The sequence below is a fragment of the Stegodyphus dumicola genome, chromosome 7 (genome assembly GCF_044657685.1).
Source record: "Stegodyphus dumicola isolate Sdum_Otavi_A_Nest chromosome 7, ASM4465768v1".
In the NCBI taxonomy this organism is placed as follows: Eukaryota; Metazoa; Arthropoda; class Arachnida; order Araneae; family Eresidae; genus Stegodyphus; species Stegodyphus dumicola.
Window position 1 is genome coordinate 129,884,237 of NC_140774.1, and position 17,737 is coordinate 129,901,973.

At 33.6% G+C, this 17,737-nt stretch overlaps 1 protein-coding gene across 2 annotated transcripts in view; it reads right to left on the reverse strand.

Annotated features, from left to right (window-relative positions):
• LOC118183052 (kin of IRRE-like protein 1) overlaps window positions 1-17,737 on the reverse strand; it is a 795,633-nt gene that overhangs the window by 255,686 nt on the left and 522,210 nt on the right. For both annotated transcript variants that reach the window (XM_085820807.1, XM_085820808.1), the window contains exons 5-6: window positions 17,002-17,104; window positions 11,007-11,191 (exon numbers count right to left, since the gene is read on the reverse strand). In XM_085820807.1, coding sequence (XP_085676933.1) covers window positions 11,007-11,191; window positions 17,002-17,104 — 288 coding nt within the window. The remainder of the gene's footprint in view (window positions 1-11,006; window positions 11,192-17,001; window positions 17,105-17,737) is intronic.

Sequence of the window (17,737 nt, forward strand, 5' to 3'; positions counted from 1 at the left end):
ATTTAAATTCACATTTTGTGGCCACAATTCACTTGGCATTCTAATCGTATTTTTTTCCAGAACACTTTACAATTTTGATACTATAGCGACAGAATCGAAAAAAGATGATTACAGCAAAGCGTCTGGCCATGAGAAAAGCAGAAGCGAGAAGAGAGAGTGTGTCGCAGTACTTCAGAGGAAGAAGAGAAAGAGATAAAAAAAGGTTTACAAATTAGTTTGACTGGGCAAGAGATATCTGCATTAAGGTTCATGTTCTTTTGATGTGACTGTACCTCATCATCTTAATATAATGTAGATCAACAGCTCTGTCATTTCTTTCGTGTTGCGTTGTCGTGATCAATTCTCGTGATGGAATCATAATGCAAATCAATGACTGATTATTAGAATTTTCCTCATATTTCGCTCTTCACGTTCTATTGTTGCGACCAGTCTTCGTGATCTCAACGTAATCCAGACCTTCGGCCACTCACTGTATAAGGTATTTCTCTCACTTCCCTTGCGTGCCTTCGTGGTGTAGTGGTTCTGCACGCTGGGCTGATATTCCAGGGATCTATGGTTCGATTCCCGGCGAAGGCGGTTGCATATTTTTCATCTTTTCTGCTTCCAATTAACCTAATGACTCTACAACTGTACCCTCTTATATCTCTATTAATAGTGTGTTGCTGATATCAATGCTTGCGACTAAAATATAATCCATATAATTCGCTGAACACTAGGTTCTCTTGTTCATCTATTCATTTTGTGTTGTTGTGACCAATCCTCGTGATCGGAACATAAACTAAATCACCGGATCTCTCATTTGTCTCTTCATGTTTTATTGTTATGCCCAGTCCTCGTGACCGAAAAATAATCTAGATCATCGGCTGATCACTAGGCCCTTTTATTTCTATCTTCATGTTGTTTTGCTGTGACAAATCGTCAAGATCGGAACATAAGCTAAATAAGTAGCCCTATATGTAATAGGTTTTCAAGTTATACTACTATGGCCAATCCTTGTAATCGGATAGATCATCGGTTGATGACTAGGCTCTTTTATTCATCTCTTCATGTTCCATTGTTGTTACCAATCCTCGTGATTTGAATATAATCTAGATCAAGTCCGTGAATTCATAACAGCCAGGCTGTTACGAATTTGAGGGCTTAAGTTGTCGTTGGCAAAGGCCTTGGGCACCGTGCAGGTTACCGTGCAGGCTACAGTATTGCGTAGTTTCGGTGAACAATTTCCAGAAGACAGATCCATCGATTTCTCATCCTTCTTCCTTTATCACTTCGTTTCATTTTGCTGAGAAGAGGAAATTCGACCCTATAGATGTTAGGCCGCACGGAAATCTTACCAACTCATCGGAATTTTATGGCAGTTACTAATTTCTTTACGTTTTTAGATTTCTTTACATTTACTAGATTAAACGTTACGGTATTATATTCATCAATATAAAAACGCACTAATAATAACATAAAAATAAATAAATATATCTAATTAACTATGCAAGGTAGAAATATCAACAGATATGCTTTAAAGGTTTGAGGTAAAATAACAAACAGAATATTAGTAATTGCAGTCTTACACCTAAATGCAGTTAGTCCATGTCACAGAAATTACCCATTTCATGATTTCAAGTCACTCATTTCAGTTCCGAAAATAAAATATAATATATAAAATTAAATTAAGAAACATATAAACACTCTAAGTTACATATATTATGAAAAGAACACTTGAAGAATACATGTAAAATTAAACCGAAACTTTATAATAACTATAGCTAATAATAACTATATTTTGTTTGATTACAAAGTTGCAGTAACGAATATGAATTTTTATTAAAAAAAAATAAAAGCTTGTAACATAATTTCAAGGAGAAATCTATGAGACTGCAACGTCGGTACGTAATCCATAATTCCAAAAAACTGGTTTTGTCATTTTGTCCGCATACGGTTCAACTTATAAATGGGAGCAAATATTTTCACACATGAAACTCATTTTCAGTAAGAACAGGAGCAGCTTAGTTACTGAAAATTCAGATGCTTAAATTCGTCTTAAGACGAAACTATAAGCCAGACCATGACTAAATTGGCGTTACAAGTTCAAAATTAGGGAAGCCATTGATATCGAAGAGAAAAATTTCAGTTCAGAGAGTTTATTCAGTTATGCTTGTTTTTATTTTAATTAAAATTTCAGTTTTTATGTTTAAAGTTTAAACCGTATTGTAATAATTTTCTCAATTAATTTTATTTTATTATTCACCAAGAAAGACTGTTTTAAAATGAAAATGCCACTAACCCGAAACGTCTTCTTATTACACACATTTTGGTTGATTTTGACTCGCAGCCAGAAAACGCGACGGCTACCTTACATTGTTAACAAAAGATTAAAAGAAAAGCAAGCATCCTCGAATATATGCAAGGAATTAAAATTGGAGGTATTTTTGAAAGAAATATTTTGCTATGCATAGTAACAATAAAAATAGGCAAATGAACAATTTTGTTCATGTAAATGACAGAGAGAACAAAATTGTTTATTATGATAGTTTATTCTTCCCCCTCCTACAAAAAAGAAAATAAGTGCTGGTTTAAAAAGTCTAAATTATGGCAGAACGAGCAGCTATTTGATTCGTCAGCCAATACACTATTAAAAACAATCGACAGCATTTATTCCAGCGTTTTTTAACCAAATACGCAGAAAGAACAGCTATAGTCATTGTAATACGTGCATTGACATGCCGTACATTGCTGAAAGCTCAAAAACAATACACGTAAATGCTTCTATTTAATTTTGAGATTACCCAGTACTAAAGAAAATGCCTAAAAACATCGAAAACACCGGAAGGATCAGAGAAAAAAATTATTTTTTACAGCATCATAAATCTTACTTTTACCGCCAATGCATTTCTCCACTTTATGGATAGTAATTGATCCCAAGGAAGCTATAACACTCAATAAGCGACTGAAAAAGGACGTTTGAGGATACATTCCCAGTGTTTTAGATACAGAAAATCCCGTTTCATTGGATATTACACCTGAATGTTGAGAAATAATTGGCAGTAAGAAGCGCGTCTGAAAGGGGAAAGTTAAGCAAACTCAGTTAGAAAACAGAAACTGAAAAGGCAAAAATAAAGCTGGCTCTCAAATACAGCTTTTAATTTCCATGTCAGAAAATGCAGCTGCTTTTTTATATTTCGCAAACATTTTATTCTCCGAGATATTTTCCAGAATACATGCTTTTAAATATTACATAATGTAATATGCTTTTAAATGTTACATAATGTAAAATATATTAAATAATATATAAACAGTAATTATAGATATCAATAACATAATACATTATAAAGCACAGCAAGACGTTTTCATTTTAAATTCTGCGGAAAGAAACCTTTTAGACGTAGATCTTCCAATTTTCATTGCAAAATAATGGAAGATGTGAGTTATTTTATTCTTGATTTAAAAGCAAAGCATAACTCCAAATATCCGGGCTCTAAACATCCGCATTATCCGTTTCTCTATACTTCATTTTAGACGACAATATTAATTTTATTTACAATTTCTTTATGCGTTTTCAGTTTCTTCATCAATTTAAATTATATATATATTATTTTACGAAGCGAATTTATGACTTTTATCTATGAAGGAAAAAGTTAATGTATCTAAACATGCAAACGTAAAAAGGCTGGCTTTCAGAATCCAGAATTTATGGGAATTCTTCAGAACGTGTTAAACGGAAGTCACAGCGTTAACCAATCTATAAAGTATTACATAGCATAAATCAAAAACAGACTTCACGTAAATTATTTTAGAAATTACAAACATTTCTTTTGAACATCGCTCATCATAACTGTCAAGTAACTTTTAGCAGTAGAATTAAAGAACAGCAAGGAAAAGACTTACCACTAGATTGCTCTCGTGTCTAAATTTGTAAGAAAACTGATCTGCATTTTTGTTCGCATATCACAAAAACATCGAAGTTACTTCTGCAGCTACTGTTTCCTTCAGAGTTCAGTGGCTTCAACTACTTTGCGACAGTATTGCAGATCAGACGTCTTCAAGTACAGTTATACATTAAAACTTCTAAGATGACTAAATGTATGCTTGATACGTTTTGAGATTATATCTGCACATTGTAATGATATATTTGTAGAGTTATTAAATTTATTTCAAAGCAGGAAAGCAAGAACAAGACATTGCTGAACGAAGATATTGCTGAATCGTCAAGATTTGAACTGGACCTCGGAATCTTAAATTGCCATCAGTTACTCCACGAAGGAGGAGAAAATTCTTTAGATATTTACATAAAGCAGAAATCCATAAGATGATTCTCATGTACCAAGCAAATTCAACTAAAAATGCTTTGGCTGGAAACCAACTATTAGAAACAAGATTTTTAGCTCAAATATTTTCTTCTTTCATTAACTACACCTGAAATTAGCTTTTCTCCCTCCTCCCCTCCCCCAGAAAAAAATGCTAATGTGAAGAAGAAAAAACGCATATTTTTGTTCCATTAAATTACTTTGTAAGTGTCAGTAGCCAAAAGCATTTTGGAGAAAAGAATTTCATTTATGAGAACCATTTAAAAATGTCCGATAAGTTACAAAGCTGGAATTAACTTTTAAATTTTATGTCCAAAATGTTTAAACTCTCATAAGTCTTCGGAATTAAAACCACCGAAAACTCTTTTCCAGGGTGCAAGTAGTAAAACCCAATTAATGCTGCCATTCTTCTTCAAGGAAAAAAAGGGGGAATATTCATCGTGAGAAAGTTTACGCTGCCACACAGAATATTCGTTAGTTGTTTCAAGACCAGAGGTTAATTCTAACCAAGTTTGATCCTCATTCAACTGCAGAAAAAAGCTGAGTTAATTGGACTTCATCTGCTTAATTCATTTTTCTAAGTTCCTAAATCCGCTGGACCGTGAATGAAAAAGACTGGAAAGGGGAAGCGGACCAGAATGTGACTCTCCCAAAACGAAAATGTCACAATGGCGGAACAGTCATTTGTAAGAGAGAAATAATAAATCCATTAACGCACGTTTCTGCAGATGATTTCGGCGTTGCCTGTTTCGAACAGAAGTTGCGCATTTCACTTCATTTATCACGCAAAAAAAAAATTGCAGCACAAATGCACTTCGCATTACACCCCATAAATCAAAGCAGATTTGCCGTTAGTTGCAAAGGAATAAATTGTTTCAGAGCGGAGTTGGAAAAGTTGTTTTCTCCCATTCTTATATGTAATAATGATTAGCTTCAATTTGTGTAAAAGTTCGTGGATCGAGGCTTCGTAATAGTGCCAAACCAAAACTGAGTCATACAGTTTTACCTCTTTTCTGAACTAAAGGGGAAAGGGATCATAGAATCTAACGATGAAAACTGCATTTTAGGTTGCGTAAAACAAGCTTAAGGTATTGTTAAGTACAAACACACAAGCACACTTGAGATACTTTTAGAGTTTCCTTTAAAAATTATTCTTCAAAGCGAAGACAACGTGAGTCAAACAACTATGAGCATAATATCATTTAATACAAAGAATGTTGCCTTTGTAGTAAAAGTGGAAAATATCTGAAGCTTATTTTGCAGTTTTATACCTTGAAATTTTGTTATTTTTCCAATTTAAATCTATTTAAAATACTGTTATTTTCCAATTCTTAGTTCTTGAAAACTTGGCGCCCATAAAAGCTTCAAATCTCCAGAAAAACAGGATTAAATTTTTCTCCTTTTCATAAAGAAAAAATTACAGTTGAAATCTTCTTTCAGATAACCACCTAAACAAAAATATGGACAGAAAACGGCTTGATGCTAGAAACTAAATTTATTTTATAGTAGAATTCCAATATTAATAAGATATTGGAATATAGCTCATTAATTAAGTCTACTGCCATAATCAAAATACTCTTTTCTTCTAAGTACTTTTCTTCTTAATTTGATTAACAAAATGTCTTTGGTTATTCATTCAGCTTTTATTTAAGTGATGAACTTAAGCGGAACAAATTATAAAATTCTTGCTTCTTCAAGAAAAGAGGTCCATGTCAAATTTTCTCTCAATGGATAGATCATTTCCTTTTAATGCAAGCGAGTGTTTAATTTTGCCCATAAAACAAACAGATACAAAAATGGCGTCTTACGTTTTGTTATTCCAACATATTGAACTGATTAAAACCTTAATTTTTATAGTACCAAACCTTTAGAATCTGTTTTTTAAATAAGAATGTGCCGTCACATGTCATTTTCTTACATGAGCTATCAGACTAAGAATATTATAATAAATATAATATCGAACATTATAATGACGGCAATAATTCTACAACTGATTAGATATTGAGACTGTTGAAGTTTTATGGAATAAAAGCGATTTAATACTAGAAGTTCACTGATAGGATATCAATGAATGATAGTAGAAGAATGATTTGATATTAGAAGTTCATTAATAGGATATGATATTAATTAATCGTAACACGACTGTCAAAACACTTTTTGCTTCTTTCTGCTTTTCCTTTCTGTTCCCATAATTTCTATTTCCAATAATAGTTTCGTTGTTGATCTATGTCTGTCTTTACACAAATTGAATTTAAAAAATTACAATAGCTCTTACATTCCAATTAAATGAAACAAAAGAAAGATTTAAGAAGATTATATCGTATTTCTTAATTTTGCTTATTTGCTTAATTTTAAAACATTGGCAAGTTCTCTTCCAACGAGGGATGAACTCCGAGTATTACGTTTACAGGTGCACCATTCGCCAAATAATTTCCAGAAACTTTAACTGTTCATAAATGAACCTTTTCATTATGTTATGAACAAGTCATAAACAAACTTTTGTATCTTCCTAATTAAAATGCTATGAAAGTATTTATTTATATGCTTCTAGTTATATTTATATTAAATTAGTTAAATTCCATTGTTGTTGAAGAATATTTTTTCTCGGCGTTTAATGTTATGATTCCGTCAATGTGTAAAGTACTTTACGTTAATTAACTAGTTATTATAATTTTGATCTTTACTACGACATATTCCTTCCATATTCCACACAAGAATGCAAACTAGCTTTAAATATATATAAGCTGAGGGTTTTAGAATCTTTACAGACCTTCTGACACTAGCGTAGCACTGTTAGAATTGTGCCAACTTTATTAAAAATTGCTTATTTCGGTTTTGGCACTTTTTGCAATGCGATTGTTTTGAATTTATGTACCGGTAAAACTAGCTGAACCAGCCTGTAGCTAACTTTATTGACTCTGTACTCTTAGACTGTTGTTTTCGTTTAAATTGAATTTAAAACACGAACCCTTCTTAAATATTTCTACGCAAAAAATAATGTGAACTCCAACACCTGCATATGTGGGGAACAAGAAACTCCTGATCATTACACTATCTCATGCTGATTAACTGAGGGTAATCACATAAAATCCCCATAAACTAATCTCCTGGCATTCCAAAGGGTTTTTTTTTAATTACATATAAGCATCAGTAACCGATGTTTCAAAAAATTATGCAACGATTCTCTTCCTACGGTTTGACATTTGTCAAGTATGAGTTTTCATACTTCATGTATTTAATAAACTTTTACATGCTATGAATATGTTCAAAATGATTCCACTTACCACCTACAGTTTATTAACTGTAATAATCTTTTATAACTGTAATAACGTCGTGGACATCTCTTTAGTACTTATTATTATAGTTCATTATAACACAGTGTTTGTTCCCAGTACTTATTATTAGTTCAAAAGGGCTTTGTTCCTGAAGGACTATTGACTTCTTTTTGCGATTTTGGGTTGAAAACTTTAAAAGGCTGTATCAATTTTCAAATTGTTGCCACCAAATACTATCGCCCTGTATTATATTTGAAGAAATTAAATAATGAGGGACATGCATAAATGTATGTATGTTTCTCGCATTGTGATAAAACAACGGTACCTAGAGTTATCCAATTTTGAATGGCGTAATCCTACTGCGAATATGGGCATCTGGAAAGCGCAAATCTGAAATTCGGAATTTGGTTTATTATCTATTTCATATTTTGTAAAACTTTAAGGAAGTTTTGAGAAACAAACTCAAAAAAAAAAAAAAAAAAAAAAACGAGCAATTACAACACTCTACGAAGGGGGAATACCTTTTTTATCTCCAGCGCGCGGAACTAGGTATCGGAAATTCTAAAGATATGCTCATTTTAAAATTATTTTGCAACATTGCTGTTGACCTGAATTTTATGATTTAAGTGCAAAGAATGCGATATTTAATAAATAAAGGTAACACACGAAACGTTAAGAAAACGCCCCTTTGGACGTAATTTAAAATTCGAAACATTCAGAATTTTTATAGAATTTTTTAAATTATTTTTTATTTATCTTATTATGTTTCTATGTTATTTTTCTTACACTAAAACAGATGTTCAATTTAATTTGCGAATTTCAAACTTTATTGAAACTATATTGTAATATCTTTATGTCTTAAATAATTATTTTTAATAAATACTGGATGCGAGGTGTACAGTAGGATAAATAACACAACGTACTATAATAGGTAAAAACTAGATCCTTTGGAAAGTTTCAGTTGCTCATTTCCTCAACATTTCTTTGTAAACTCAAAGTACCTGTTATTTTTTAATTTACACTCATGTCCATAAATTAAGAATAATGCAAAATCAAGCAAAGGAAGAGTTAGAAGCAAAACAAATTTGACTTATTTGTAAAGCTTATTTATTAAACAAAAGGTAAAGAGCAAAAAAAAGATGCTATATGTTTGATATTATTAAAAAAATTAGCTATTTTTTCTCCCTGGAGCAAATTAAAAAAAAAAAAATATATTTACAAAAAACCAGTATTACATGGTTGGTATGATTGTTAATACATTGTATGTCTGCCAGACGATGCAAAACAGTCCGTACAACGCCTAGGCATGCCGGGTATCAAATTATCGATCTGATCTTGGAGAATATTACACCACTCAAAAAGCAATGCTCTCCGAAGTTCCGGTAGACGTGTAGGAGGAGGTTGACGGGCTGCAACTCGTCGGCCAAGCATGTCCCACACGTGCTCTACTGGATAATGCTGGCCAGTCCATACGGGTGATATCCTCCGATTGAAGGCATCCGCTTACGATGTTTGCACGGTGAGGACGGGCGTTGTCATCCATAAACACAAATTGTGCGCCCATGGAGCCCCGAAACAAACGTCCATGTTCCAGAACGACGTTCCAGAATGACGATAGATTTGGCTTGCCATGGTTCCAATTTGAATATGCAGGTCAGTTCTACGCCAAACGTCCAGAATAATTCCACCCCAAACGAGCACTCCTGCACCACCGTAACGGTGTCGTTCAATGATGGTAATGGGTACCTGGAGCTCTCCATATGAAAGTCCGGCGAGAATCAGACTGCAAGCTAAACCTGGACTCGTCGGAAAACATCACACAAGCCCACTGTTGCGGTGTCCACAATGCATGCTCTCTACTCCAGGCTAACCGCAGGCGACAGTGAGTTGCAGTAAGTGCAACGCATCTGACAGGTCTACGAGCATATAGACCAATCTGCCCTAAGCGTCTGTACACGGTCTGCCTTGAAATTGTCGTACCAGTGGCTGAAGAGAGCTGAAGAGACAGGTCTGAGGCTGTGCTCCGCCTGTTTCTTTTGGCAGTAACTGCCAAACACCGGTCCTCATCCGGCGTTGTAACTCAGGGGCGACCTGTGCTCTAACGTCTACTCACATTACCATCATCTTGGAATCGTTCTCAAAGCCTAGAGATGACACTCTGGGCAATTCCAAGTTCGTCTGATACTTCTAGTTGGAAACGCCCACATTCCAGAAGGTCGATAATTCTACCACGTAAAAAATCATCCAAATACGTCCTTTCTGTCGTAACTATTCGGTTATTGCACTGAAATGCTTATAAAGCGCCTGCGAACAATTTTACTTCTTTATATATCACTCTGTATTCCTTATATATCACTCTCTTACACTCTCGTCATTGTGACGCACCATCGGTGTCATCTGGTTACTTCCTGAAATTTGCATATGATTCTTGAAGATGTGTGTAGTGATTTTACAGGTGATATATTTATTTTAGACTTCGATTTCCGCGTGACTCCGAATTATCCTTAATTTATGGAAATGAGTGTATATCGCCACAGTAGGGGATTATCTGTAGCAGAAGTCGTGCCTTTTATGCTAAACGTTCAGACTAAATAAAAAGGTTATTTTAATACTCGCAAGTATTTTTCATACTATTTCAGAGGCTGTTATAATTCACTAATTTGTCTAGTAGAGTTGTAGGATTTAAATTCAGTTTCCAGATGAATACCAGCCTTACAAATGTTATTAAAATAGCCGTGGAAAACTTTAAAATAACAACAAAAGAATCCCCTTTGTTATTATTCCCTTTTACTGCGTGCGTAGATAACTAATCTTTTCTGAAAGCGAGCATTTACTGCAGCGAATTCTTAATAAGAATATCAAACAGTCACGTGAACCTAAGTATACCTTATAAATACTCAAAACTGAAAGTAACAAGCCATTACATCAAAACAAAACATCAGAAAAATTTATATGCACTTTATAACACACACGATAAATATTCAAAACGGTGTCATCAATAACATCATCTTTCGCGGTTGAGTAAGCGTTCCATCAGAGCTGTTACTTTTTTTCGCATAAGGAATCAAACGCTCGAATTTTGTCGGCAGTTACACGAAGAAGAAATAAATCACAGATCCCGAAGCGCTGCTGAAATTACAGTAATTGAAAAGTTTCTCTCGTTCTCGCCCTGCTATCCAGAACTGCAACATAGCAGGAGGTTCATCAATCACGAAAACTATTGCGGTTGAATAAATAAGTTTTCGCCAGGTTTTCTCTCATCATCTTTTAACCAACTCAACTTTACTCAACTTTTAAGGTAATGAGAAACAATCACGAGGGAAGACTTTCACTTTTCATGCTGGTTTTAAAGAAACAAGCGATAAAAATGGTATAAAATATACTTTTTTCCCCTGATAAATGACAAAATTTGGTAAAAGATTGGAGTTCTTACCGGTTACATCCAGGATTATTTCGTTTGAAGTGGCTTTGTATTGGTGGCCATTGATTACATTTGATGCTTCGCATACATATTGACCTTGGTACTGGTATGTGACGTTCTGTATGTGAAGAGAAGCTGTATGACCCCTCAGTTGCCAAGCGATCGGATCTCCACCCATCTTTTGTAGCCACGAGTACCTTGAACATAATTCATAACCTCAGATTAATAAAACTTTAATTATTAAAATAAAATACAGAATAATTTAAATTAGCTATTCCATTCACTAATTACCTTACATAGTACCTTGTTATACATAATACTGTAGTTCTAAGAATCAATATTCTAAGAATATTTTTAAGAAAGAAAAGAAAATTTATTCTGCCATACCTGGAGCAGAGTGCTGTTGACAATATATCCAAGGTTCATGTTGTGAAAGCATGCAACTTATTAGATTTGGTGATGATATATAATAGAATGATTAATTCGCGATCAACGCACTTTGCATATCGTAACGTATAACTGAATAACGTATCGTAACTTTGCATAACAGCATATAGTAACTCTGCAAGTCGTATCGCATTGCGTTCAATAAATGGTACATTTACTCCTGACCTTTAAAGTCTAAAGTACAACCTTCGAACTAATGCTTTCAAAGACAGATCTGCATTCTTTTCGCATCATCTACTGATAATTTTGCCGTATTTTTACTTCCTTGTTCGAAGTAAAAAGGAATTATTGTAATCGCGAAAAGTTTCAGGCAGCATATTTCAACGAAAATATACATTTTGACCGCTATCGAATGCAATTTAAAGATGTTTTTGCGTCATATCTGTACGTAAGGACAGAATAAAAGACTCTTTTTCTCCAAAAAAATTATAAAACTGCTTTAAAATGAATTCTGAAGAGAATTTTTCGTGGCGTCTGTACGAACGTATGTATGTACGTATGTACGTACGTATGTATCTCGCATAACTCAAAAACGAGTAGCCTCAGAACGTTGAAATTTTGTATATAGGACTGTTATAACATGTAGATGTGCACCTCGTATTTTGGTTGCAATCGGCAGCACCAAACGTATATAAATATATTTATATATATATATATATCCTCTCTGTTACCCGGCTCAGTGATCTCAGTTTCTTTACTCTTATATGTTTGTAAATTGTGCATTTTTTGCTTTAAAAATGATTGAATTATGTTGTTTTTATCTTCCGGTTAAGGCTTTTATGCCTTTAGTAAATCTCTAAGGAACATTTTTAGAATTATCAACAATTTTAAAGTTGTTTAAGTGCCGCTAAGCCTTTTTTTATGGCGGCCATTGATTGTTTACATTTGAAACAGCAGACTAGTGGATTTGTTGCCAATCTAGAGAAACTTAGCCTCGCAACAACAAAGATAACGCCTTCATTTATTATTGCCAATTAAATCATGCTTAATCCTTTCTGGAATTTTTTTCGAGGAAATAAGTTTTTAAGATTTACTTCGTAATTTTTAATATAGATATTTTGAGTTTTTATGTATTTTTGCCTTCTCGCGAAGTGAGAACTGAATTAATTGAATGAGAAATACTCAATCGTTTGTGAAAAACTGTTTCTTTTTTGTTTTGTTTGCTTAATTTCTTTTATACATCATTCTAGCTTTATTATAGTATTTGAATAAAACATGTGGCAACGATTAGATAATTATATTCTTTAAATGATATAAATTTTGTGCATTATGATTTATAATATGAACGAAATATAATACTGTTAAGTGAATTTAGGGCCAGAGTGTCGCTATGGTAAACAAATACTAGAGTGAATTTTAAAGAATGCATTTATTCTATTGTGGTTTATGCGCTGTCGGCGAAGTAGATTTAATTCAATCCAATAAGTTTAAATGAAATGCAAGAAAAAATGCGCATAATTTAATATTCCGTACAAGGAAGTCATGTGGTGTACACATCAGATTTTTTAAGAGAGGAATATAACTAAACCGTAGTTACAATTCATATCCAATATTTCAGCTTGAAAATAATTTGTAAGAATAACTTTAGAATGAATTTTAAATTATGAAATTTCGTCTCTTGAAAATACTGCTTCTCTGCGTATTATTTTCAAACCCATTGAAAAAAGGCCTTGTTTGACCAACAGCATCCACTTCAAAATGCTGTCTCATTGTATAATTTCTTAACTTGCCTCAATACAAAGTCTCATAAAAACATCGAATTTTCATCTGAACAAAATTAGCCAACATTTTATAGAGATATTAGATTTTGTTTTAAGCAGGAGACATGATAAATGAGAAATGATCTCAAATGATCCTCAATGAGCAATGATCCTCAAATTTTGGTCACAAAACATTTGTTATCATCACGGTGTCGCTCACATCTCCTCTCCCCTTTTTTAATAGTCACGAAGAGTAAAGATCCTTTCACATTTTTCAATGATTTGACGAATGCATACCACAGAACAGAGATTATGTTGATCATAGTTTCACAAAGTGTATGTTGAGTATTCGCAAAAGAACATTTATTTTCATAAAAGTTTTGGATAATAATCAAACATTCTTGAAGCGTGTATCTAGCCACGATAAATTCTCAAAGCATAATAAAAAGAAATAAAAATTAGTGGCATTTTAAACATGATTTGTAATATTAATATTATATTATTCTTATTTTAATATCCTTTACATCACAAATAAAATCAACTAACAATATATAATAAATTTCACAAAAAGTAGACAAATTATCAGACTTCTGTCAAGCTGTCATCTGCTGTATGTCCCATAGCATTTCACAGCGGAAAAATGATGCCTCGAGGCAACATTTAAGGTCAGATGTTTTTAATCTCCTTCTCCAAATGTTCCACCATTTTGCAGTAGGTGCAGCGTTCACTATGGCAGCTTTCAACAATATATCCAATACATATATTGTTGTATTGGATATATTGTATCATATCGTATTGGATATTGGATATATTGTATCATATGTTGTATTGGATACAATACAATATCATAGCGACAGGTAGCTTCATGACGATCGAAGCAAAGGCTCCGCAAAATCTTTCCAACAAACCTCAAATGTAAATGAGTTCAGCGATGGTGGAATCAATCTCTGTATTCAGTCACGTTTCACGGTCATTATTAAAACAGATGACTTTCGTTTCGCCGAAAGAACAGCCGCCGGTTTAAAGAGGCATTAGCATAGAATGTGGCCGAAAATAACCATTGTTGTAACTGTCTGCAATACAATTTGCTACGATGTGAATACTTAGAACAGTCTTTTCCGAATACATATATACTCAAAATGTCGAAATTAAAGTAAATAATTGAACAAGATTGTAAGATGTTAGAAGATATAAATAAAGTTTTTACCGAATACATAGTGATAAAATCAAACTCAGAAGTAATGACCAGCAGGAATTTTGATGGCGTAGAAATGTTGATTCATGATGAATAGGAAATTAGAGTCGAAGGCAGATTAAATCTTCATTTTTTTAATTTCAGCAAACATCTTGCGGCCACAAACAAGTTGGCACATTAATTGTGCCTATTCCAAAAAAATACGTGTTAAATAAATTTGCAGTAAGAAATAAGGAGCAGACAGACTGCAGTCCAGCTAGGCCAAAGCGTAGAAAGCAAGTGAATGTTCAGAGTGAAATCTTAATTCAGACTGAGTTAGTTTTGGTTCACAATGCATTTTGATTGGATAGTTAATATTGCTGTAAAATTACTATTGGTTGTTTGAGTTTTAGTTCCATTTACTGTTGTGTAGATAATTCTCTGATCGCGTTATAAAAACTAGGTGAATGATTTTCTGATTTAAGAAAATCTTAATTTTATTTGATTCTGAATTATTTATTTTAATGCTTTAATTTTGGGGAAAAACAGATGCTTCTGGGAATATTATTTAGTTTCAAAGAATATTATTTATTTTTCCTTTATTTGCAATTTTTGTCCAAGCTTTGATTCATTGTGAAAAGAAGCAGGGAAAGGAGGCGATTTTGCTAAGTCATGATTTCGCGCGCTTTGTCCTTTAGAATGTTCTAGAAGAAATTTCATTGTGCAATTGACCTTAGGACAGGAAGTACGTGACAGAAGGGTCAGAGGTTGCCACTTAATCTTCGATGTAAGTCATTCAGGTTTTGGCGATCGAGGGTCCGGTTGTTGGCTAACTGAAGAAGGGCGCGCATGCGCGATCACCCTTATTTCCTCATTCAGGGGCTGAAACGCAAATTTTGCCCAAATTAAGGGGGCGATAATTGAAGCCATTGTGGAAGCCCGCGTCTGTGAAGGAGACGAAGAAAGTTCGAGTTTGAATCACTTACTTCCTAGACTTACTCTTTGGACGTTACTTTTGAAACTTGCTCTTGGGTTGAGCGATAGAAAGGACGAGATGTAATTTAAGTCGTGAGATTGTGCTTCCGGCGGAAAACGGCAGTTATGCTATCCGGCCGCCGACTTGCTATCGGAAAAACCAGGGATGATGAGGACTTTCTCCAGTATCTTAAAAATAAGAAAGTTTCCTCCAGCGTGTATTAAATTCTTAACATTTATCGGTCAAGTTCCACCACGTCAATGTGAGAGTCTATCCTCGACAGCCGGCCAGCGAACTTTGAAGATTCTGCTCGGGTGCTTGTTCCAGTGGCAAATTTTCTTCGATGCTGAACTTGCGGATGTGTTGCTGAAAAATGATGGAGGCGGCGTTCTACTATATTTCGGTCAGTGATCCTGAAAAACGTGAGACTCATTAGACGTCAGTGTTCCCCTTACGGAATGTATTACTCCCAGGACTTAAGGAGGACTATTTATCCCTGATTTCTCCTAGGATGCAAGGCCAGCCCGAGACATTTCCGGGGGCGTTTCAAGTCGTCTACATAACAGATAAGTTTTGTTTTGTTATCAATTTTCCTGTGAACTTTTGGGAATTGGAACTTTACTTTAAATTGAATCTTTAAATTAATTCTAAAGGACTAAATTGCCTCCCTTTTCCCCTTCTTAATTTACCAAGACAAACCTTAAAGTCTCTTATGAAATAGGATGTAATAATATAATTTGTTTGTGTAATCTTCCTTAGAACAGATGTTGAATTGCAGATAATATGTTTCCTTTAACCTCTTAGAAATTACTGCACGGGTACCTGTTAAATTAAAAGAGTCATGTAATAGATTTGCAAATCATGGATTTAAATGTAACAAAAGAAAATGATAAATTGAAGAATTCACCTGTGTCTAAAATAAGAAAATTGAACTGTAACAAAAATAAGAAATTTGAGTTTTTCATTAGGATAAGATTTAATTTTAATTGTTGAGGAATTTGAATAAACTTGTATTTAATCTGGAAACCTATTACTTATGTTTTCTTTATATCTTTTATGTGTTTTTCTCATATATATATACATAGATTGATTTACATCTTGTTTATTCGATCCTCTCACAGCGCGGTCCCGGATGCATTTTCACAATGCAATGCACTAAAATTTCACTTATACGATCACTAAAAGTGTGGTAATTAGCTAACTCTTAATAGTTTAGTTCTCAGTTGATATTTAGTTAGTTACGGTTTCACCTGTCTGTTTCTGCATTAGTTTCCTCCCTAAGAGAAAGTAGTAACACAGCATTGGTGCCATGATTGTCATGGCACGATCAAGAAACAGAACATTACTTCATCAGAATTGCGTAAGAAACATACGACATGGATTAGTCTCGAAATGACGCAGTGCATATAGAGGTTACTATTTTTAGAATAGAGAAGGAAAATTAATTTACGCTGATAATTTAATCTTTTACAAATTATTTATTTTACTTACATATATAATCCAACTGTCGAAGTTAAAGTGAATAACTGAACAAGACTGTAACAAATTTCTAACGACTAAAGGTCGAAAATGGCAAGTGAGTAAATAGTCGCACTAAGCAAGCATATTAATAAAAATAATCAGTTTTTTTTATTTCACATACGCTTAGACGTACTCCAGTCTACTTATTTATAAAACAACTATTATATATAAATGCTAACATTTACTTACTTTGGCGGTGGGTTGCCTTCAGCTTCGCACGTAAGCGTTGTGCTGTTGTAGACTGTAACAGTTGCTCCGGGATTAGGAGAAATCTTCATGATCTGAGGTTTATCTGTGTAAACAAATTACTTGTTAACAAAAACTTCTTAAAACACAAACTCGAATGAAACAGAACTCATTGTTTAAAAAAATGTTGAAGTACAGAATGATTAACATAATTGCGATCCTGACAAAGATATCGCAAATTACTGGGACCACTTAATTCATTCCTATCAAATATTAAAATAAAAAATAAAAAAAAGCAACACAACATTTTTTCCAGGTGAACTTCAACACAAAGACGCTGAATCTAAAGAAAAGTTAGGGAAAAAAATTAACCTAAGTTTTCAGGCTTTGTGCCGATTAAAATAAAGAAGCGGTTGGTTCTAGAAAAAAAAAAAAAAAAAAAACGTTAAGTTAAAAGGAGTAATTAATCTTCTCCAGTTTTTCTTTCATCCCGAAAAATGGATAGCGGTACTTTTACTTCAATTAAAAGAGAATTAGGGTTTGAGATTATGATTATAAGAAAAGTGATGTAAGTTCAACAGCTCCTTAACGAGTAAACACAGCTGCAGAATTTGTAACACTAATTGAGATAAGCGTCATATCTCACTTTGCTTGGTTTTAAAAATAATGTTTTAGACCACAGTGGGTTTGGGAGCCGGAGTGACACGGCACAAAGACCACGAGACATAATTGGTACTGT